We start from the raw sequence: 24,981 nt of genomic DNA, 5'->3' as shown, positions 1-24,981 counted from the left end.
CCGCAGTTGGGGCTCACAGACAGCCCAGGAGGCAGGAAGTTGGTGTGCTACCACAAGGGTGGGTCCTCAGGGTGGGTGCAGGGTCCCTCTCAGGATTGAGTCACCAGGCGGAGGCCACATGGCTTCCAATCAACCCCTTCTTCACACCTTTGGCTTTGGCACAGGCAGGGTCTTCCCAGCTATACCCTCCTGAGTGAGGTCACAGGTAACACCACACAAGGGGCAGGTCGAGGTGTGTGTTTCACGACTTATGCCACTTCCTCGCTGTGTGGGACCCAAAGGTGACCTAGAGCTGAGAAACCCATGTCTGCAAAAACGGGGCCACTGGAGTTGAGGCAAGAGAGGCCAAAATCCTACCTAGGATGCTGGGGCCAATCAGCCCATTATGGAGCATCCTGAAAAGCGAGGCCACCACAATACCGAAGGACTAGAGGAACTGCCACACACGCCACCCAAACAACCTGCCAACCTTTCTCGCTGACCCCAAATACTGGGATATTATCCAGTGTAAATTTGTAGGCAAAAGAATGAACTCACGTGGTTTTATCATATTTTTATTCAGGGAGATTGACCATTTGCACGTATTTGCAGAGCATATGTATTTATTTCCTTCTCTTTTTTTTGGGGGGACGGAGTCTCACTGTTGCCCAGGCTGGACTGCAACGGCATGATCTTGGCTCACTGCAATCTCTGCCTCCCGGGTTCCAGCGATTCTCCTGCCTCAGCCTCCCGAGTAGCTGGGACTACAGTCGTGCCTGTACACCACACCTGGCTAATTTTTGTATTTTTAATAGAGACGGGGTTTCACCATGTTGGTCAGGCTAGTCTCGAAATCCTGACCTCATGATCCATCTGCCTCGGCCTCCCAAAGTGCTGGGATCACAGGCGTGAGCCACGGCACCCAGCCGTGGGCATGTGTATTTCTTCTTCTGAGACTAGCCTGTTCACATCCTTGGTTCACCTGCCCACTGGGATGTTTCTGACTGGTTCACAGGTATTTGGTATATGATGGATACTAATCCTTTGTAATATATTTTCTCCTCTTTTCCCCGTCATTTGTCTTTTAATTTTGTTTGTGTTGTCTCATACAAAAAGCTTTCGTTTCACAAGGGCCCACATGTGGCTTTTCCTTTGGCTTCTGGGTTTCGTGTTATGCTCAGAATCTCTTGCACTGAGATGATTCAGCTGCTGCCTCAGACGTTCTGAGAAACAACGGCCACAACACTTGCAGCAGCAGCAAAACATGCTTATTCAAAAGAAAATGTTTATTTTAAAAAGAACTATCACCCCCAGCATTTATTTAAATATTAATAGAGACGAGTAAAAATTTCAAATGGTGTAAGAAGAATAACAGCTTTATAGTCACAGATGGTCAGATGCTGACAAACAAGAAGGAGGGTCTATGTACATTGAGATTCGGTTGTTATGAGAATGCATACGAAGGCTTAAGAAATGGCCTATTTATAGGCTTCGGTGGAGCCATAATCCCCAATTTTCTATTGGCTCCTGATGTCACTTGAGAAGTATGTGAGGCTGAACTGGATCCAATGATGCTGGAGGATTTCGTTTTGGAAGATATCTTTCTACATGTGGCAGACCCCCTGAAATGTGACAAAGAAAAAATCAAAATGTTAAATGGAACCAAAAGTGAATGACCTTCTTCCTCTCGACCTGCACAGAGCTACACTATGGCTTTCCTGGGCCTTATGTGTCCTTGTGCATTTTCTGCCTATGAACCCCCCAGGTAAGGTCAGTTTCCTTTACTACTTAAGGAATAAAGGACCACTGCCCTTCATATAAATTTGTCCTGGATTTGTCCTTCTGAAATGTGAAGGACTGTTTCTTAATTTTCTGACTTGTGACCAACCCACCGCCCCTCTCTCCACCCACACCTTCGGCAGCCTACAACCAGAGCCGTACAACAAGAGGAGCTGAGGTTCACATGCCCTCATCCATTCCGACCAAATAAAGGAAGTGAAACACCTTGCTGCAAGGCCTCAGCTCCCTGCTGACAGGCACCCCGGAACGACTGGATTTGTACAGTCCAGAGCAAGGCAGCTGTGGGGTGAGCACGTGTGGCATGGAGCTGGGTGGCCAGGACTGGCAGAGCTGGGCGTCTTCCTGGCCAGCCCCAGGAAGCCCCAGGAGGGCTGCAGATGCAGCTTCCTGGGGAGGCTGAGCTCCCTTATCCAAGGGTGTGGCCTGTCTCTGTCAGGGCCGTGTCCTGCAGCTCCCTGGCTCACCTGCCTACACCGGGAGATCTGCCCGCTCTCCCTCCCACTCGCTGCCTTCTAAAGCCAAGGAAGAAGCTGCCACAGCCGATTACAAAGTCCTTCCAGCATCTCACTTTCCTTGCAGACCTTAAGATAACAGCTCCCTTCCCACCCCTAAATGAAATAAAAAACAAAACCATGAGGCCGGCATGTTTACAGTGATGACTGTGGGCAGCAGTACCCACAGAAGCCTTTCCTGCTGCTTTTAACCAGGCTGATGTCAGGCCCAACATTAGTGCCATGGCACCAGGGCATGCAAGCAGCCTCCCGTCTGAATTGAGGGTATAGGGCCACAGCCTGTGGGTAATGACATTCTGGGGGAGCTCCACGACTTCAACTCTGGCTCCAGGACAATTTTCCTGCAGAACTGGCGAAGATCTGCTAAACCGGCAGAGATGCAGCCTGAAGTTTCCCTATGTTGATTTCCTGCTGAGAAATTAAGCCCTGAGCGAAAACCTGCTGTTTATGTTGATTTACAGAATGAATCTGCCAACAGCAGCCTCCATTTCACCTGGGCCATCTATTTACTCCCACTCAGAGAGCCCAGAACACAACTGGTTCAGTGTATGTTGTTCTGAAGATGTAAAACTCTGAGGGTAGGGTGGGGAGGTGAGGTTGCTGGCAGAGAGCCACATTTATTCTTTCACTGCACAGGGACTCTCAATCCAGGGAGCAGACTGGGTTGGTGGAAAGGAGAGTGGAGCACAAAGAGGCTGCTCCAAGGGTAACACAAAGTCACACAGCGCACTGGCTTTAGCTGGTAGGGCTTAAAAAAGAATCCCATCTTGGCCAGACACAGTGGCTCACGCCTGTCATCCCAGCACTTTGGGAGGCTGAGGTGGGTGGATCACCTGAGGTCAGGAGTTTGAGACCAGCCTGGCCAACATGGTGAAACCCCATCTAAAAATACAAAAATTAGGCCGGGCACAGTGGCTCAAGCCTGTAATCCCAGCACTTTGGGAGACCGAGACGGGCAGATCACGAGGTCAGGAGATCGAGACCATCCTGGCTAACACGGTGAAACCCCGTCTCTACTAAAAAATACCAAAAAAAAAGCCGGGTGAGGTGGCGGGCGCCTGTAGTCCCAGCTACTCGGGAGGCTGAGGCAGGAGAATGGCGTAAACCTGGGAGGCGGAGCTTGCAGTGAGCTGAGATCCGGCCACTGCACTCTAGCCTGGGCAACAGAGTGAGACTCTGTCTCAAAAAAAAAAATAAAAATAAAAATAAAAATAAAAATTAGCCCAGCATGGTGGCATGCACCTGTAATCCCAGCTACTTGGGAGGCTGAGGCAGGAGAATAGCTTGAACCCGGGAGGCAGAGGTTGCAGTGAGCTGAGACAGTGCCACTGCACTCCAGCCTGGGTGACAAGAGTGAAACTCTGTAACAACAACAACAACAACAACAACAACAACAAATAATCCCATCTTAAACACCCAGGCTCACTGAACACAAGCATGGAAATTGGTACTGGCTTTTGCACGAGTGTGAGCTTTACTGCTTCTTATCAGTTTAGGTTCCAGGTGATGCTGCAAAGTGCTTCACTCTTACAAACAAAAGTTGTGAAAATTAAATAAGGGAGCCAATAGCACTGAACACTGGAATATGGTTTGCTTTGTTCTAATACATAAAAATGAGATGGGAGACCATGTGTGTTTTTTAGGAGTCTCCACAGGCAACATGCAGAAGTGGACGTGCTCCGGGCAGGTGTGGGCAGGCCAGTGTCCGCTTCTATCTTTGAAACTGATACTAGGCAGGGTTGGCCTCCGATAAGCCCTCCCCAGGCCAGGCCTCAGCTTCCTCTTCAAAAACCCAGGGTGTTGAGCCAGATGCCTTTTAAGGTCTCTGGCTCTGTGTTATGGAGGAAAGGAGTATTTCCCAAAGCGGAGGAATAAATGATGGAAATAAGAAAATGTCTTCACTTAAGAACATTTACTGATCACTTGCGCACTCAAAGCCACAAAATTAAAGTAACGTTTTCTAATGCCTTTAATTTCAGTACTCTGGCAGGAGAATTAGCACATACAAGATGTTTGTTTATGGACTTAACAAGAAAATGACAATTTGGTAATGTCTGCCTTCCTTTCTCTTCCCCCACTCAATTTTTGTTTTTTATTACCCAGAAGGACAAGAGGTAGAAAAACTGCAAAAGAAAACACAACAGCTTGCAAAGTTGACTGTGGACTTCTTTTTGGTTTCTTTTTTCTGCAAGCAATTCTGTTACAATATGCAGTTACTTTGGGGTCACGTTCTCAAGACTGATGGAATGGTCTCCCTCCTGCCAGGCCTTACCTACTAGCCAGAAGGCAGAGGGTGCCCTGGCAGAAAACCAAAAAGGGGCTGTCGGAAACAATGCAATTATTTAGAAAGGACACTGCCAAGATCATCACACAGATCAGACCGTGCTATCTTTGTTGTTCCCCTGGTGTGCAGAAAGCACCCAGAACAGACATGTCCCAGACGAGCGGCCCAGGCAAACGTGGGAAGGGGAAGACAGAAGCCATTTATGCAACCCTAAAGAGGCCTGGCTTGACTGAACTTTTGGTTTCTCTGTTGTGGCTTCTTCTTGCTACCCCTGCAAAGGCTGGGAGGTCGATTCTCCCAGGCGTTAATGAAAGGCAGGGAGTGTGCATGGCCTCAAGGTGGAGATCCATGGGATTCTGCAGCAATAAAAGCAGCAGAGCAAGTACTGACAGAATCGTAAAAGTCACGAGGACACAAAACCCTTTGTTATTTATTCAGGTAGTGTATGATTTATAGTATTTTAGGTGGAAAAGTCTCTTAGGAAGAGCCATCATTCCAAACAAGCACACAAATATCTAAGGGAAGATCAACATGGAAGACATCTTTGCAAACAAGAAATGTTAGTCAGGCCGAGTGCGGGGGCTCACGTCTGTAATGCAGCACTTTGGCGAGACCAAAGTGGGCTGATCACTTGAGCTTAGGAGTTTGAGACCCGCCTGGGCAACATGGGGAAACCCCATCTGTACAAAAAATACAAAAATTAGCCAGGAGTGATGGTATACACCTGGAGTCCCAGCTACTCAGGAGGCTGAGGTGGGAGGATCACTTGAGTACAGGAGGCAGAGGTTGCAGTGAGCCGAGATTGCGCCACTGCACTCCAGCCTGGGCAACAGAGCCGGACTTTGCCCCCGAATAAAAAAACAAAAAGAAAGAAAGAAAACTTTAGTCATAACTGTTAGTCAGTAGATGTTTTAAACATCTGAAGCAAATATTTTTTTGTTGTTTCTTGAAGCAAATATTTTTGCTTTGGATCAAACCTTAATTGTCACTCTATTAACTGGGGAGGCAATATTTAATAATGGCTTATTTTAATAAATACTTCAAAGCAAGGCAGAGCTGTTACATTTTTGTCCTTTCTTCTCTTGTTCCCTATATTGCAAAGATGTCACAAAACCTACCCCTTTGCCTTGGAACCACTGGAAGCAGTTTTTCTCCTCTTAGGCCTTTGGGAGGCTGGCATCTTTTTCCTCTTCCTTTCATTTCTGGTTTTACTTGTAAAGTAGTGGGAAGATACGGATATTTCCTCGTTGAGCTCCTCAGCGGTACTTCTTCCGGGGCCTCTGCTGCTGGACAGGCTCATCCCTGGGGAACTGTCTTCAGCTACAAATGGAAAATGCAGATGTTTACCGGTGATGTCGCACTGGTCCATGTGTTTTTAGTCTATATGAAGGGACACACTGCAGGGGCCTGTTTTAGCAGATAACCTGGCTTCCTCCCTGCCATATGGATTCAACAATTCAGCAAGAACCAAACCTTTTTTTGACTTCACAAAGCCCCAAAGTATTCAATGGCAATTCATTTTTAACAAAAGAGAATCAGAATTCATTTAAAAAATTTGTGATACTCTTGAAGTTAACTAGAGACATGAGGTTTAGCTCATACTGTCGCATATGGCCTGTGTTCCTGTTGTTGATCAGGCAGTTAGTTCTGGTAGGCAATTCAAAAAACATCAAGTGCTATAAAGATGGCAGGCAATTTTACTTATTTTAAATGTGCTGAAAAAATTAGCTCAATATCAGGGAAACAAACGGTTCTGTATCTCATCTTTGAACAATAGTTTCTTAGTAAATGAGCATAAGAAAATTCTAGACCCTATTTTACTCTTCACAGACAAAAAAACTTGTCTTTGCACAATGGTTGAACATGTCACATATTATGCGGGAGGTGGGACTGCATGAAAGCACACATTTGCAAAGAAGATGGTAATTTCCATAAGTATTTGCATCCCAAGGCACCCAAAAAGCACGAAACCTCCCTATAGATAGGTCACACGAAGACCCAGTCTCCATTTCCTGGCTGGTCTGGTTTGTCCTACAGGAGCAACATGGAGGGCACAGGACTCCACCGTGGCTGCTCCAAACCTGGCTCACTGTCAAAATGTATTCAGAACAAGGCTTTTAATGGACGAATTACCATATAGAAGAATTATAAGAAACTGACCAAGTGTGGTGGCTCATGCTGTAACCCCAGCACTTTAGGAGGCTGAGGCAGGTGGATCACTTGACGTCACAAGTTTGAGACCAGTCTGGCCAACATAGTGAAACCCCATCTCTACCAAAATATACAAAAATTAGTCAGGTATGGTGGTGCGTGCCTGCAGTCTCAGTTACTGGGGAGGCTGAGGTGGGATAAGGCTTGAACCTGGGAGGCAGAGTGAGCCAAGATTGTACCACTGAACTCCGGCCTGGAGTGAGACTCCAGACAGAGTGAGACTCTGTTAAAAAAAAAAAAAAAAAAGGTGACTGGGGAAAGAAACAACTTGAACCATCTCATCCTGCTCATCATTTCCATCACCCTTGGGAAGACCCCCACACTGCCCGTCTGGAAGCAGGAAGAACACTGAATTGGGCTTGTCTGTTGTGTCCTTTTACATGGTGATGTTATCAGAGGGCAGAAGACTTCTGTGCTCTCAATATCGCCTGCAACAAAATACTTCGTTGTTCTCATTCCCCCCGGTCAATGATTTCTAAAGCTGTAATGATGATGAAGCTCATGATTAGAGGTCAGGACAGGCCTAACGTGACTCTGGGAACGTCTGATAATGATGCACTCAGGCAGGTTCTGTCAATGACTAACGACAGTAACATTCTAGTTTCATGCTCATTTCTCCAAAACATTTAAACACTAGTCTTAAATTTTATCTTTAGACATGTTTGTCAGATAACATGTTCCTTCCTTGGTGGAGGAACCTGATTCACAAAGAGGCTATTGGTGGCCTGCCAAAGATCACACAGCATGACACGGTGGCAGATCTGGCACTGGCACCCAGGGCTCTGATTCCTCGAGCACTTGCATTACAGGAACTAGCAACCCCTGGGCCCAAAGGTCCCCTTTTGGATCCTATGAGTAAGTTCAGAACTGGCACCCGCAGGGGGCAAAAGCACTAGTGTCCTCTCAGAGATGACTGGCACACCACTGGGGGCTGACTTGGATGTCAGTGTGACGAGGTGTAGGAAGCATTCACACAACCCGGAAACTGCATCATTCTAATTCAGTGAGATGCGTCGCTTCACATTAAACAGGCTTTTAGAGAACACACATGGCTGTATACTAACCTGGTGATGTCCACTCAGAGTATTTCTGTAATACTGAAATCACTTCCGCACCATATTTTTCCAGTTTGTCTTCAGTAACACCATCAATTTGAAGCAAAACCTCAGGATCAGAAGATAAAGATTCTGTGCAGAGGCATAAAATTAGGAATTTAAATTATCACCCATAGAAAACCCACTGAATTCATGCTCATTCACGCATTCAGCACGTCTGCTAAGTGCCAACTAACTGCAGGGTACTGGGAACACAGGCCAATTTTGTAAAGGGCAAAGTTAGCACCTCAGAGGCAGCAGACGGGCGCAGAGGGCAGGAACCCACCATCCAATTCCAGCGGCACAGGCCAGGGCAGAGCAAGGGCAAGAGCCAGGGCAGGAGGAGGCTGAGGGTGGGACTTGTGCCATGTGCGCAGAGTGGAGCAGACCTGCTCTTGCCCACTATTCCCATGGCCAATACTCATCTAGCTGAGACTGGCATGCCCTGTCTTTACTGAGAAGGCTGCATTTCTATTTCCAGCTCCAGCCTCTTCTCTGCACTCCAGACTTGTACACCCCACCCTAGATGGCATAACCAAATTGTTACTTCCTCCAGCACAAACTTTTCTTCCTCCACTCTTCCCCACGTGGGGTGAGGCAACAAGCAGCCAGCTGAGTCCTCTGCATAGAGATTGCATATCAGTCTTGCAGCTAGACAAGCCTGTCATTTAAAGGTCACCCTGGCTGTGTATAAGAAACTGACTGTAGGCCGGGCACGGTGGCTCAAGCCTGTAATCCCAGCACTTTGGGAGGCTGAGACGGGTGGATCACGAGGTCAGGAGATCGAGACCATCCTGGCTAACACGGTGAAACCCCATCTCTACTAAAAAATACAAAAAACTAGCCGGGCGAGGTGGCGGGCACCTGTAGTCCCAGCTACTCGGGAGGCTGAGGCAGGAGAATGGCGTGAACCCGGGAGGTGGAGCTTGCAGTGAGCTGAGATCTGGCCACTGCACTCCATCCTGGGCGACAGAGCGAGACTCCGTCTCAAAAAAAAAAAAAAAAAAAAAAAAAGAGAAACTGACTGTAAAGGAAACAGTAGAATCCGGGAGCCTGGTGGAAGCCATTGCAGGAGCGAGTGAGGATGGAGTGAACTGGAATGCAGTAGTGGAGACACAGTGAAGCAAGGTTTGGGTGAGTTTTGGAGGCTGGCTCTGGAGGACTGACTGATGCACTGGCTCTGGGTAGCGAGGGAGTAATCATTCCTATGTATTTGAGCTGAGCAAAGGGTAGATTTCGAATCCTTTCCCATCTGGGATTTTCACATCATTCCCATGTTTAGAGGAAAAGCAACAGACTGTGGACAGAACAGAAGGTTTATGAAGGGTGTTTAATGGAAGATAAAGTGTGAGAGGCAGGAAGAAATGTAGACCCTTGATAAAATGTATACTTTATCTGGGCAGCTGTTGTAGTTTTACTAGTTTTTGAAAGATTAAAATGTACATCACATTCACAGCAGGAGGTAAGGAGGACAGTTAAGAAACTACACTAAGAGCCTAGAAATAACATACCATAAAATACCATATTTCATCAATTCCAAGATACACACCTTTTCACAACTTAGCATTCCTGAGGTCAAGATGTGTCTTAGAACTGCTGATGGCTAAATGGCAGCTGCCTTGCGGTTGTTACTGCTCACGCTTGTGAGAACTTAGTCACAGCTATTAGTACTGTCAGCATGTCAACAAAGTCACTGCACTGTTTGTACCTCATGTATTGAGTCTAACTGCCATGACATGTCTTCAAAAAGACTCTACTGTGATTAGCATTAAAAAAGTGATTGTGAATGCAGAAAAGTTCTGAAACAGAGTAGCAAGGAACACATCTGGCATTAAGAAAAGCACTATCTGGCTGAGCACGGTAGCTCATGCCTGTAATCCCAATACTTTGGGAGGCTGAGACAGGGTAGATTGCTTCAGCCCAAGAGTATGAGACCAGCCTGGGTAACAGTGAGGCCGTGTCTTTTCAAAAAAATGAAAAAGCTAGCCAAGCATGGTGGTACATGCCTGTAGTTCCAGCTACTCAGAAAGCTGGGGTAAGGAGGATCACTTGAGCCCAGGAGGTCTAGGCTGCAGTGAGCCGTGTTCAACCACTGCACCCAGCCTGGGCGACAGAATAAGATCTTATCTCCAAAAAAAAAAAAAAAAAAAACAAAGCAAAACAAAAAAAACCCAAGCACTATTTGTCTCTGAGGACACATGCCCACAATTCCATAGTTTCTTGCAAGTACAACCAAGTGCTTTACATGACCTAAGAAAGAAGACACCTAAAGTAGATGAGGCAGCATTACATCTTTGTTACTGAGAGATGTACAACCTTCTGTTGACACCTTCTGGTATCATTAAGAAACCACCACCTTCAAAATAGAACTGATAACAGAGGTTTCAATTAAATCTGGGGGAAAATAGTGGAACACTCTGGAAATGCCTTATGGCTAATGAGAATGTTAGTGATGACACAGGGAAAAACAAAGACATGGACAACTCAGTTAAAAAGTGACTCAGAAGAGTCAGGCTTTGAATGTGAACTTTTATAGGTACCTACAGTAATTTGATTATATGTATTTTTCATATAGGCACAGAGCTGTGGATAATAAAAATCAATGTCTAAATCAGTAAAAAACAGTTCTTTCAATAAAAGCACTGTGTCATAGTTTAATTAGCAGAATTTTTTCTTCCTTAACAGTCCATAAAGTAACAGTATCTTAATATAGCTGGCATCTTAGAGTCAGTGAAATATTGTAATGATCGATTATGGTAGAAGAGGGAATGAAGAAGACAGAAGGTGATGATTATGAGATTTTATGAGGAAGAACATGGAAGGTAATATAGCCCAGTTGGTCAACTGTACGAAGACGTTGTTTTCCAGGAACTCTACTACTGAAATTCTGGGTTGGGCTATCTGCCCATGGAAATAACTCAGACCAGTAAGTATTTATTAACTAAAGACATAGCAGTGTGCTAGATCCAGATTCACAGAAGCATAAAACACAATCTCTTCACTGCAGACTTTTTTTTTTTTGAGATGGAGTCTCGCTGTCACCCAGGCTGGAGTGCAGTGGCGCGATCTTGGCTCACCGCAACCTCCACCTCCTGGGTTCAAGCAATTTTCCTGCCTCAGTTTCCCAAGTAGCTGGGAGTACAAGTGCCCGCCACCACACCCAGCTAATTTTTGTATTCTTAGTAGAGAAGGGGTTTTGCCATGTTGGCCAGGCTAGTCTCTAACTCCTGACCTCAGTGATCTGCCCACCTCAGCCTCCCAAAGTGTAGGGATTACAGGTGGTGAGCCACGGCACCCAACCCATTACAATATTACAATTGGTCATTACAATATTTCACTGACTCTAAGATGCCAACTATATTAAGATACCGTTATTTTATGGACTATTAAGGAAGAAAAAATTCTGCTAATTAAACTATGACACAGTGCTTTTTTGAAAGAATTGTGTTTTAGTGATTTGGACATTGATTTTTATTATCCACAGCTCTGTGCCTATATGAAAAATACATATAATCAAAGTAAATGGTGGGCGCATGCCTGTTATGCCAGCTAATTGGGAGGTTGAGGCAGGAGAACAGCTTGAACCCAGGAGGTGGAGGATGAAGATATTTGTACATAACACAGCTAAACACTATAAGGCAAGCAAATAATCAGCACAAATAATGAAGTGATGTCTCGTTTTAGAAATTACAATAATCCGGCCGGACGCAATGGCTCACGCCTATAATCCCAGCACTTTGGGAGGCTGAGGTGGGTGGATCACCTGAGGTCAGCAGTCTGAGACTAGCCTGGCCAACATGGTGAAATCCTGCCTCTCGGGTTTAAGTGATTCTCCTGCGTCAGCCTCCCGAGTAGCTGGGATTACAGGCACCTGACACTACGCCCGGCTGATTTTTTTGTATTTTTAGTAGAGACGGGTTTTGCCATGTTGGGCAGGCTGGTCTTGAACTCCTGACCTCGTGATCCATCTGCCTCGGCCTCCCAAAGTGCTGGGGTTACAGGCATGAGCCACCGCGTCTGGCCAGATCATTGTAATTTCCAAAACCAGACATCACTTCATTATTTGTGCTGATTATTTGCCTGCCTGATAGTGTTCAGCTGTGTTATGTACGAATATCTGCAACCTCTGCCTCCTGGGTTTAAGCTATTCTCCTGTCTCAACCTCCCGAGTAGCTGGGATTACAGGCATGACCCACAATTTACTTTGAGTATATGTGTTTTTCATACAGGCACAGAGCTATAATTATACCATATATAACATATATAGGGTACTATTATACCATATATAACAAAGTACTGTATATATGTTAAAGAACATATTTTATCTTAAGAATGAGATTAATATTCAAGTCTTAGATGTCCTCAAAAAAAAAAAAAAAGAATAAGTTTCAGCCAGGCATGGTGGCTCACGCCTGTAATCCCAGCACTTTGGGAGGCTGAGGTAGGTGGATCACCTGAGGTTGGGAGTTCAAGACCAGCCTGACCAACATGGAGAAACCCCGTCTCCGCTAAAAATACAAAATTAGCTGGGCATGGTGGCGCATGCCTGTAATCCCAGCTACTTGGGAGGCTGAGGCAGGAGAATCGCTTGAACCCAGGAGGCAGAGGTTGTGATGAGTTGAGATCGCATCACTGCACTCCAGCCTGGGCAACAAGAGTGAAACACCATCTCAAAAACAAACAGAAAAAGAGTAAGTTTCAATTGTTTCTCTGAGATTTTAATCAGAGATTAAATAAAAACAGCTGAGGCCAGGCTCAGTGGCTCATGCCTATCTGTAATCCCAGCACTCTGGCAGGCTGAGGCGGGAGGATCGCTTGAAGCCAAGAGTTTGAGACCAGACTGGGCAACATGGTGAAACTCTGTCTCTACGAAAAAATACAAAAATTAACTGTGCATGCTGGTATGTACCTGTAGTCCCAGCTACTTGGGAAGTTGAGGTGGGAGGATCACTTGAGCCCAGGAGGCTGAGGCTGCAGTGAGCCATGATCACACCACAGCACTCCAGCCCGGGTGACACAGCTAGACCCTGTCTCAAAACAACCCCAAAAAGAAACAAACCACTGAGATATATTTATCACTTAAGGAGTTTCCTAGCAAGATTAACTTTCGGCCTATTAATCTGTGCCACGTAACAAAGGATACATGCGTACTCACCTGCAAGCTTCTTGAGAGTAACGGTATTAAAAATATTGAAGTAATGGACACCAAAAACTTTCCCCAGAGATTTGCAGACTTCTGTAAGTTCTCCAAGACATTTTTTAACCATCTCTTCCCTCTGAGATACTTTTGTTACTAACGCTTTTTGTTTTTTCACACTGCTGGAATTTTCTGTTTCCATAAAGTCTACCTTTTATGAGAGAGAAACAAATGATAGGAGTGGGTATATGTGCACTTGTACCCATACAGGGGCTTTATTTAATGCATAATTGCATTTTTTGGGGGTAGTTCTATTCTGTCACGCAGAGAGTGAGCCCCCTGGGAACAGGGGCTGTGCATTCTCCATCTTTGTATCTCTAGTGTCAAGCATAGAATAGCCTCTTGATAAATGTTTCTTTAATGAATATATAAAAATTTAGTGATCTGATAACCCATTAAATTACTTTTGACATTACTTGGGTTGAATTTTAAGATCTCTTTCCAATTTAAGAAGAACAGAATATGTTCATATAGAACAGTACATATAAATCCAGTATCTATAAGCTTGGACAAAGACACTATACTTCACAGTAATATATTTTGGTTGAACTCATTGTGAGATAATAAAATAAACATGAAAAATACCATACCTTTAAATTGCCATTTAGTACAGTTTGGGCTTTATTTCCGAGCATCACATAAGCAATTGCCTGGTCATTGGCATTGATATATAAGTCTTCATCCAAAATCTTGTCAAGTATCAGCTTTTTAAAAAGTCTTTCGGCATTGTGTCGTGAATAAGCAGATCCTTTTCCAAATATACCTGACTGGATTTTTGCACTCTTACTCCCTGATAAGAAGGTTCAGGAAGTAAGATGAGTAAATGTAGGTATATCATCACCCTCAAATAGAAGAGGCTAAAAAGTCATTTATGGACAAGTTTGGACAGATGGAATAGATCACAAACCCCTGGCACAGACACTCATTTCTGTAAAATGAGAATATTTGAGTAGAACGCTAAAATTTCTATGGTTGTATGTACTTTTCCTTATCTTTTTACAATACACATGGACAAAAAACAGCAGCAAAATTATATTGGAGCAAATAAATCAAAGAAAGAGTTTACATAAACCGTAATAGCTTTCTATCACTATGCTATGCATTAGGGTAACTGTCCATTACTTATCTAGTTACGATTTTTTTTTTTTTTTTTTTTTTAGAGAGAAGTTCTCACTCTATTGTGGAGGCTGGAGTGCAGTGGTGCAATCATGGTTCACTGCAGTCTCAAACTCCTGGGCTCAAGTGATCCTCCTGCCTCAGCCTCCTGACTAGCTGAGATAACAGGTGCAGTCCATCACACCCACTTATTTAAAAATTTTAAATATTTAACTGCATCTAGTATTTATTAATTTTTTAATTTTTGTAGTTACATAGTAGGTGTATATATTTGTGTAGTACATGAGATATTTGGATACAGGCATACAGCATGAAAAAAGCACATCATGGAGAATGGGCCATCCATTCCCTCAAGTATTTATCCATTGAGTTGCAAACAATCCAATGACACTCTTTATGTCCTTTTATAATATTTAATTTTTTTTGTAGAGACGAGGGTCTCACTATGTTGTTCAGGCTGGTCTCTGTAACTCCTGGCCTCAAGCAATCCTCCCACCCTGGTTTCTCAAACTATTGGGATTACAGGCATGAGCCACTGCACCTGGCTACAAAAAATTTTTGACAGTTTTATAAATACTATCCCTGGTCCTGTTATCAAAACTGCTACTAGTTGATAATCCAAGTATTTAAGTCTATTCTTTTTGTCACCCTCACTAAAGAAGCCTATTCAAATTCTCAAAGAAAAGCACAACACCCTATAAGGTGCTCAAGGGGAGAGATGAAGACAGGAATATGAACACACATTTCCCTCTTTCTCTTACCAGCCGAGAGCCACAGTAGGCTGGATCCTTTGTTTCATTCGCAAGCTGCTGTAACTGTTAATGTCTTCATTATAAACACAATTTTATTGTAACGATCTACTTAAGAGACTTTGTGACATTTATAACAATCAGAATTATTGGTTATTATGTAAAGCTTTAGCTCTGTTTTTAAAGAGTTCCAAATAATTATATTATTGTCAATTCCAAATGGCTTCTGGCCATATATCCTGAATTATTCAACTTTTTCTTTAAGTAATATATGTCCCTGAAAGGTCACATTACAGAAACAGGATTACTGTTTTGCTAATGATAGGCTGAGTGGCATGGACCAACCTTACTGCTAAGGACAACTAAGAAAGCTGGCTGAAATGCAATTTTTTTTTTTTTTTTTTTTTTTCTTTTTTGAGTCAGGGTCTTGCTCTGTTGCCTAGGCTGGGGTGCAGTGGCGAGATCACAGCTCGCTGCCACCTCAATCTCATGGGCGCAGGTGATCCTCCCACCTCAGCCTCTGGAGTAGCTGGCACTACAGGTGCGTGCCACCACGCTTGACTAATTTTTGTATTTTTGATAGAGACAGGGTTTCACCAGGTTGCTCAGGCTGATCTTGAACTCCTGGGCTCAAGCAATACACCTGTCTTGGCCTCCCAAAGTGCTGGAATTACAGACATGGGCCACTGTACCCAGCCAGAAAGGTTTATAAAAGCAATATTCCCCTGACTCATCCTTCCCTTCCCCAAGGGAATCACTTTTTGAACAGTTTTTGTTTTCAGCTGTTTACCTGAAATCTTGCCTTCTGTCCAATAGCCTGACATTTATCTATTGCCCTTGCCCCTTTACTATGAAAGATGAGGATTTATCTCATTCATACCACCCCCACTTTGTTTCATTCTTCTCTGAATTTTGCTAGTTATATGATACTATTGGGTCATGTACTAATTATGTTTCTAACTTTAGACAGAACTTCTGACCACTAACCCGCCCCACAATGTGAGATGTTATTAGTACCCAAGCCTTCCCTGTATATGCCTTCTTTTATTTTTAGTGATTGTACTTTTACTTTTACATCATCAATATTAACATTTACATCTGTTCTGTCCTGTAACCACATTTAGGTCTATGTTTATTTAAATCGTTGTTTACATGATGACAAATTTCCTTCCCTAACTGGAACAATGTCATGACTCTTATGGAACCAAAAGGAGAATGTTTATCACATCCATGTCAAATGGATATTTTTTGGTACATTTTACTAATTCTTCAAAGTCATGTTACAATTTTTTTTTTTGAAATGGAGTCTTGCTCTGTCGCCCAGGCTGGAGTGCAGTGGTGCGATCTCAGCTCACTGCAACCTCCACCTCCCAGATTCAAGCGATTCTCCTGCCTCGGCCTCCTGCGTAGCTGGGATTACAGGCACACACCATCAGTCCTGGCTAATTTTTGTATTTTTTTGTAGAGATGAGGTTTTGCCATGTTGGCCAGGCTGGTCTGGAAATCCTGACCTCAAGTGAAACACCCACCTTGGCCTCCCAAAGTACTGGGATTACAGGCATGAGCCACTGCACCTGGCCACAACTTCCTTTGTTTTATATTTGATCTTGCTCTCTTGTATAATCTTTTCCCTGGAGTTTCTAAGGGCCTCTCTCGCATTTTTTTTGTTGTTGTTGAGAAGTAACATTTGCATTCTTCACTGTTACCAATAAAACCATTCCTTTCTTACTCTCTCTCTATGTTGGGTGGGTCCTGTTCCTCCTGACTTTTTTTTTTTTTTTGAGATGGAGTTTCACTCTTGTTGCCCAGGCTGGAGTACAATGGCGTGATCTTGGCTTACCGCAACCTCCACCTTCTCAGTTCAAGCAATTCTCCTGCCTCAGCCTCGTGACTAGCTGGGATTTCTGGCACGTGCCACCACACCCAACTTATTTTGTATTTTTAGTAGAGACGGAGTTTTTCCATGTTGGTCGGGCTGGTCTCGAACTCCTGACCTCATGATTCGCCCGCCTCAGCCTCCCAAAGTGCTGGGATTACAGGCGTGAGCCACCGCGCGCAGCCTCCTCCTGACTTTTGTTAGTCTGCATGGATTGCTTACTGGCCCTGCTGCCTGACTGTGACAATGGGTTTTCTTCACTGGACCCCTGGGTGGGTTCCACTGCTTATCAAATCATGATGTGCGCTTACTTTCTTTGCCTGCTGGTCTCCAGGATTGCTGATATTAAGCTGATGTCAGTCTGGTTTGGGTTCCTGTTTTCTTTCCAGAGCTTTCAGGATTGTCTCTGAAGGGGTCCAGAATATGCCACTGTGGCATAAAAACTATTTTGAGCAGAAGGCATCTGAAATCTCTTATGTGCCAAAAAGCAGGGCCTCCCAAAAGAACTCTCAGTTGTCATAAATTCCCTCCCTTGGAAAAACCAGGGAAGGCTGACCCTTTTAAACAGAGATAAGACTTCACACCACACTTAAACAGACATTGTCATAAAAACCTTGTATCTCCCATCTGGTCTGCTAACAGTCCATCTGTCTTTCCTAACAGTCATTTGTTTTTCCGTAAGTGCCCCCCTCCTCCTCCCCTTCCTCTATTAAGATGGTATATAAGCCCCACATTCTAACTGCCCCTTTGAACCACATTTTTCTGTGAACTCCTATCCACACATGACTAAATCTGACTTTTCCCTTGCTAATCTGTCTTTTGTTGGTTTAATTTGCAGGCCCCATCACTGAATCTAAGAAGGGTTGAGGAAAAGGTTTTTCTTTTTGACATGTCTTTAACTCTTAGTATTCTCAAATCTCATGGCCATATGTCTTAATTTTTTTTTTTTTTTTTTTTTTTTTTTTTTTTTTTTTTTTACAGGCATCCTATTTGGCATTCAGTGAACATTTTAATCCAAAACTTTTATCTCTTCCACTCTAGGAAGTTTTCCTATATCATTGGTTTGATAATTCCCTTTATTTTCTATTTCCAAAATTTTTGTCAGATTTTACATCTGCTGAGGATTAATCCTTTCTATGCTTTCTCTATTTTCCATACATCATTTTGATCAGTTCCTAAATTTTCTTGACTTTATTTTCCAACCTCTCCACTAAATTTACTTTGTCAATCATTTAAAATTGACAGCTGTTTCTCATTTTTGCTTCTTTTCCATTATTCAATTATCTCTTTATTTTAAAAAATCTTTAAGATGATACTAAGGAGTCTTCTCTCCCCTCTCTCCCAAACTACTATATTCAATGATCTCTATTACCCAGGGTCAAATGTTCTATTTATTTGGTCTTCCTCTTTACTGTCCATTTCTTTCTTTCTTTTTTTTTTTTTTTTTTTTGAGATGGAGTCTCGCTCTGTCGCCCAGGCTGGAGTGCAGTGGCGCGATCTCAGCTCACTGCAAGCTCCGCCTCCCGGGTTTCTTTCTTTTTTTTGAGATGGAGTCTCACTCTGTCACCAGGCTGGAGTGCAGTGGTGCTACCTCGGCTCACTGCAACCTCCATCTCCTAGGTTCAAGCAATTCTCTTGCCTCAGTCTCCCGAGTAGCTGGGACTACAGGTGTGCGCCACCACGCCCAGCTAATTTTTGTATTTTTGGTAGAGACAGCGTTTCACCATGTTAGCAAGGATGGTCTCAATCTCTTGACCTCGTGATCCGCCCGCCTTGGCCTCCCAAAGTGGTGGGATTACAGGCATGAGCCACTGTGCTTGGCCTTTACTGTTCATTTCTAAGTAAATTTCAGGGACTAGGTGAAACTTTTTAGGTGGGTTTCTTCTGTTATTTTCTATCTAGATTTACTTCCTCCGAAATTCCTTCCCTGAATGGGGATATTTAATTGTCAGGTTTGCTTTAGGGTAAGTAGGTGGGACCAGACTTTAGGTAGGCCAGGCAGTTCCCAAATGCCACTTAGGGGCTCTGACCCCTAATTCAGCTGCCCTTCTACTCTTTAGGCAATCGCTTCATTTACTGTTGCTCTTGAGTCAATTCCAGGCATTCTATGCAGTTTTTTTGTGGGCACATTTTCTATTTTTCTTTTTTTTTTTGAGACGGAGTCTTGCTCTGTCGCCCAAGCTGGAATGCAGTGGTGTGATCTCGGCTCACTGCAACTTCCTCCTCCTGGGTTCAAGCGACCTACCTGCCTCAGCCTCCTGAGTAGCTGAGACTACAGGCATGTGCCACCATGCCTGGCTAATTCTTGTAATTTTTTTTGTAGAGACGGTATTTTGCCATGTTGCCCAGGCTAGTCTCGAACTCCTGGGCTTAGGCAATCCTCCTATGTTGGTTTCCCAAAGTGCTGGGATTACAGGTGTGAGCCACCATGTCCAGCCCTGCTTCCTAATTTTGGCTCCCTGGGTTTCACTCCTATCCTCTTGTATCTCTAGACTTCAAGACTGATGCTTAGTGTTGGGGTTTTGCCTGGCTGATAGTCCCTTTTCTGTTATAAATCTTCCCTATATTCATTTTGGGTTGTGGCTTTATTGCATTTTGTTCTATTTGTCAACATGCTTCCATCCATTTCCCAAGTCTTTTTTTTTTTTTTTTGAGACAGAGTTTTGCTCTTGTTGCCCACGCTGGAGTGCAATGGTGTGATCTCGGCTCACTGCAACCTCTGCCTCCCGGGTTCAAGTGATTCTCCTGCTTCAGCCTCCCTGGTAGCTGGGATTACAGGCGCACACCACCATACCCCACTAATTTTTGTGTTTGTTTGTTTATTTATTTTTGAGACAGAGTTTCACTCTTGTTGCCCAGGCTGGAGTACAATGGTGCGATCTCAGCTCACTGCAACCTTCACTTCCTGGGTTCAAGTGATTCTCCTGCCTTAGCCTCCCGAGTAGCTGGGATTACAGGCGCCTGCCACCACGCCTGGCTAACTTTTTGTATTTTTTAGTAGAGACAGGGTTTCACCATGTTGGCCAGGCTGATCTCGAACTCCTGACCTCAGGTGATCCACCCGCCTCAGCCTCCCAAAGTGCTGGGATTACAGGTGTGAGCTAATATGCTCAGCCCCTAAGAGATTTTTAAAGGCTCTAATCTGATAATAGTTTCTCTCCTATTCTCTAGGCTATTATGGGTCTAATCCTCATTTTATTTCCTTACTAACATTTTAATAGTTACATTCCACTCACTCAGATGAACTTGCATAAGCTTTATTATTTTCTTTTTTTGTATGTGAAACCATCTCAACTTAGTGACATATACATTATATAAAATAGTATAATAAAATTGACTTCCTTTTGTTACTCAAAAGTTTTATTCAGAAACTCCAGTTTTATAAGAAAATAGACAAAAGTGATTTTTTTCTATTGACTTGTAATAAATTCTTTAGATGCTCAATTTCAATGAATGTAATTCAAACATTCAAAACAGATGACTTACCCAAGAAAATGTCAACCAGCATATTCATAGTAAATCTTCCAGAAGGACCTACATGTTTTATATTTCTCGTTCCTTGTGATGAACTATGTTCTTGAACAAATCTTATAATACTTTTCACATCATCAGTCACATCTCTTGTTTTATAATCCTGTGAATAAAAAGAGAATACTTTCTGCTATAATTAAGGTAGCAACGCCTAGATTACTAGGGTTTAATATTAACTATGGTAGATTCATCTTAACCCATTTCCAGAGCAATACCAAGACTAAAAATTACGGAAATTTCAAATGTTCATTCTTATCTAAGTTCTAGAACAATTACCACTCTATGCTGTTACTGTTTCACAGAGATACAGCTTGTCTCTCAACTACCGGATAGCACTCTGTGGGTAGATGTTTAGCTAGTGATAGGCTGAGTGGCATGGACCAACCAACATATATAACATACAGACACACACACACACTTGAAATCCTTCATACCTCCTAGAATAGTGCTGTTACATACTGGGTGGCAACCTGTGGGATGAAAAATACTGTCCAGCCACGTATATCCACGAATTCTAACCCCTCTGGGGTCTTTGGTGCCACAGTCAATGCTCCTTCATCATCTCCTGTGAGTTTCCTTTCTCCTTTCCTTCAGCTATCCCCAAACTTTGCCCACTTTTTAGAGCCCCCATTACTAGATGACTTTTTGCCTTCCTCTCTCCTAGTTCTCTCTACCAGCAATACTGACCACTCACGGGTGTTAAAAGTTGCATCATGCTTGGTGCTTCTGTGCATGCAGTTCTCCCTACCTTCTAATCCTTGTCATTTGCACACACCAATAACCCGGAGATGAATAGGTTTGTGGTCTTACACTAACAACTGCAAGCAATTCTGAAGCCCTATCTAGAATCATTGAAAAAAGTACCCTGTCACTCCATTCCTACCTTAATATTTATTTATTTTTTGAGATGGAGTTTCGCTCTTGTTGCCCAGGCCGGAGTGCAATGGTGCAATCTCGGCTCCCTGCAACCCCCACCTCCCAGGTTCAAGCGATTCTTCTGCCTCAGCCTCCCAAGTAGCTGGGGTTACAGGCACCTGCCACCATGCCAGGCTAATTTTTTTGTATTTTTAGTAGAGATGGGGTTTCACCACGCTGGCCAGGCTAGTCTCTAACTCCTGACCTCAGGTGATCCACCGGCCTCAGCCTCCCAAAGTGCTGGGATTACAGGTGTGTGAGCCACTGCAACTGGCCACCTACCTTAATTCTTGGTGATTGGATATATAGAGCTGATCCTACTTTGACCTTTTGGTTCTTGATCTCCTCTGCTCCAATGATCCTGTCCTCCACATACATCAGTCACTCACACTTCCTACCTTAAGCTTGCTAATAATGGCAACTCCCTCATTCTCAGAAGACCACATCATATCTTTCCAACTCATGCCATCTGGTATTCTGACTCCAACAATCCCCTGGGAATGCCCATCTGCTGACTCTCACCCTCAGATGTCCTCCTAACTCAGCTGAAATTCCACAGTCAATCATTATAATCACTACCTCTCATAGAGCATCAGCTCTTTTGCCCTTAGGTCACTTCACCATATTACCTGGCAAAACATAGTGGACCCAATTCTCCATCTACACTATCCCTGTACCTACGTGACTGAACTTGGCATTTTCATGGTCAATACATGGTCACAAAGCTCGAATGGACTGTTAATGCTATAGGCAATCATTATCTTTATACTTCCCTAGCCTATCATTCCTCCATTCTCTCACAACAGAAGTCAGCAAACTATGGCCCAGGAGCTGGATGTCTGCTTTTGTGCATAAAGTTTTATTGGAACACAGCCATGGAAGATGACTGGAAAATCGGTGTATTTATTGTTTATGTCTGCATGTAGCCTACAATGGCAAAGTTGTGAGTCGTTGTGACAGAGACTATGGCTGCAAAGTGTACAACATTTACTCTGTGGCCCTTTAAAAGCAAGTTTACTGACTCCTGTCCTAGACAACTATTTCATACTTTCTCCCTTCTCTTCTGTCCCTTCTCTTATCCCAACTGTCAGCTAATGGCCATGCTTTAAATATCACCCATGTGCCATCAGTCTCTTTTCAGAATTTTTGAATCTAATATGTAACTCAATATTAGATTCCCAATTTAGGTAACCCAAACCAAACTCCTGATCTTCTCTGCCAACCAGCCTTCTGCATTGTAGCCAAGGAAAACTCCATCCTTCCAGTTACTCAGGCCTCTAGTTACTCTGGGACTCTAGCCCTCAAGTGGCTGCTCTGGCTCTCCATCACCTCTTCCTCTCGCTGGCTCTTAATCCTGCTCAGCCACATGGGGTTCCCTTGCTATCTCTCGAACACACCAGGCACACCACCACCTTAGGGCCTTTGCTCTAGCCAATGTTTCCTCCAGGAAAGCTCACATCCAGAGAGCTGCCAGCTAACTCCTTTCTTCAAGATTTTGCTCAGCTCCCATCTTCTCAATTAGACTTCCAACGACCACCCCGTCTAATACTGCATACTGCACTCTACCCATTCCTCCTGTCTTTTTACTCTGCTGTGTCATTCACCACAGTTCTTATCCTTTCACATACATTTATTGTGTATATTGTTTGTAACTGGCCTCCCTCTGCTAGAGTGTAAGCTCCGCAAGGGCAGGGATTTAAATTTTGTTTAGTGATATATCCCAAATTCCTACAATAGTGCCTGTTACACAGCCCAACAAATATCTGTTGAATGAGGGAAGTGATTAGCAATGTTTACGGGATTGTGTGGGGTGGGAGGAGATGGCATGAATTTGCCAATTCCACACTGAGAGAGATGACCCTCTGCTCTGCCTGTGCTCTGTCTTTAACTATACTTACTGAGAGTATTAAACTTTTTTTTTTTTTTTTGAGGTGAAGTTTTGCTCTTGTTGCCCAGGCTGGAGTGCAATGGCGTGATCTTGGCTCACTGTAGCCTCCTCCACCTACCAACTTCAAGCGATTCTCCTGCCTCAGCTTCCCAAGTAGCTGGGATTACAGGCATGGGCCACCACACCTGGCCAATTTTGTATTTTCTCAGTAGAGACAGGGTTTTACCATGTTGGTCAGGCTGGTCTTGAATTCCTGACCTCAGGTGATCCGCCCGCCTCGGCCACCCAAACTGCTGGAATTACAGGCATGAGCCACCGTGCCCAGCCAGAGTGTTAAACTTCTATGAACACATGTATGTCAGTCTCCACTCCAGTCTATGAATTGGTCTACACCATGTTCACTTGTGGCTCTCCAGCATCTTGCACATATAAGTTTAAAACTCCCAGATAGGTAAATAATATAACAAATATGAAAATGCTCAGTAAGCAGTAAGATACAGTAGACATTAAAATGTAGAATTACCATGATAGGTAAAATAAGTACCTAATGATTGAATTTAACAATTCCCAAGGGTATTTTAGGACAGATAATAGTGAATTTACCCACAAGCAGTTACTGTTATTCTTTACAGTTAAAAAAAAAAGGAGTAATGTAGGCCAGGCACGGTGGCTCACGCCTGTAATCCCAGCACTTTGGGAGGCCGAGGTGGGCGGATCACGAGGTCAGGAGATAGAGACCATCCTGGCTAACACGGTGAAACCCCATCTCTACTAAAAATATAAAAAAATTAGCCGGGTGTGGTGGTGGGTGCCTGTAGTCCCAGTTACTTGGAGGCTGAGGCAGGAGAATGGCGTGAACCCGGGAGGTGGAGCTTGCAGTGAGCCGAGATTGTGGCACTGCACTCCAGCCTGGGCGACAAAGCGAGACTCCGTCTCAAAAAAAAGAAAAAGAGTAATGTCATTGATTTGAATTCAAACATACAGTATGCTAGTTATTATTCTTTTGAGAATGAGCTCTTTTAGTATATTAATTAAATATTAAAAAATTAAACACTAATACATCAATCTAAATATATTTAATTTAATCAATTAAAATTTTAATATAATGTAATATATTAATAACATCAATATATTAAATTTAAAATATTCTATCTGCCCATGTTGAATCTTTTTGGGTGTTTGCATATTAATATTTCTAAAATATTTTGTAATCATCAGTGCACATATATAAACTCAATATTTTGGATATGCAGATGTCCACTATATTTTTTAACAGGGTTCTAATTATAAAGAAAAGATACTGCATGAAATTACTTTTTAAATGTTTCCATTCCAAATTACTACTGGAAGGAAGCTGTCTTTCCCCTGTTAATCTGTCGGAGACCACCTTTTGCAATCTAATTTGTATCTACATTTTTAAAATTAAAAAACATTTTAATTATAAATAATTTTAAAACTTCTTTTTTTACCTTTGTTTTACAGCAGTTATCACAAGAAACATCTGGGTGTTTCTTACAAAAATCAGGATTAAATCCATTTTCACCAAAATAGGCCAAAAGCTGTATTCTCCTGCATTCCGTTATATTTTCACAGTAATGTACCATGCTATACAAATTATTGAAGTGAGTTTCTCTTGTATGATGGTTTCCATCTTTTTCCACTGAAAGAGATGAAGAGTATAGTAAGACATATTTATAGGGGAAAAACAGAGAACATCACAGAAATATTTAGAATAGATTCATATAACTTTAAATATTAAATAAGAAAATTACTGTTAACAGCATTACGTCAATATGGCATTCTATATTATAATTAACTGAGTATTAATG

The 24,981-nt window shown here is 43.2% G+C and overlaps 1 protein-coding gene across 3 annotated transcripts in view; it reads right to left on the bottom strand.

Moving 5' to 3' along the window:
- Positions 1-538: 538 nt before the first annotated feature.
- The window catches only part of BLM (BLM RecQ like helicase), a 115,318-nt gene continuing 90,875 nt past the window's right edge, over positions 539-24,981 (bottom strand). For all 3 annotated transcript variants that reach the window (XM_007990458.3, XM_037987659.2, XM_073013000.1), the window contains 7 exons: positions 24,622-24,812; positions 20,305-20,452; positions 13,668-13,867; positions 13,036-13,228; positions 7,851-7,973; positions 5,694-5,895; positions 539-1,601 (listed from right to left, as the gene is read on the bottom strand). In XM_007990458.3, coding sequence (XP_007988649.3) covers positions 1,424-1,601; positions 5,694-5,895; positions 7,851-7,973; positions 13,036-13,228; positions 13,668-13,867; positions 20,305-20,452; positions 24,622-24,812 — 1,235 coding nt within the window. In that variant the 3' untranslated portion in view covers positions 539-1,423. The remainder of the gene's footprint in view (positions 1,602-5,693; positions 5,896-7,850; positions 7,974-13,035; positions 13,229-13,667; positions 13,868-20,304; positions 20,453-24,621; positions 24,813-24,981) is intronic.

This window comes from Chlorocebus sabaeus, chromosome 29 (genome assembly GCF_047675955.1).
Source record: "Chlorocebus sabaeus isolate Y175 chromosome 29, mChlSab1.0.hap1, whole genome shotgun sequence".
NCBI classification, from domain to species: Eukaryota; Metazoa; Chordata; class Mammalia; order Primates; family Cercopithecidae; genus Chlorocebus; species Chlorocebus sabaeus.
This window is presented reverse-complemented; position numbering and strand designations above follow the sequence as displayed.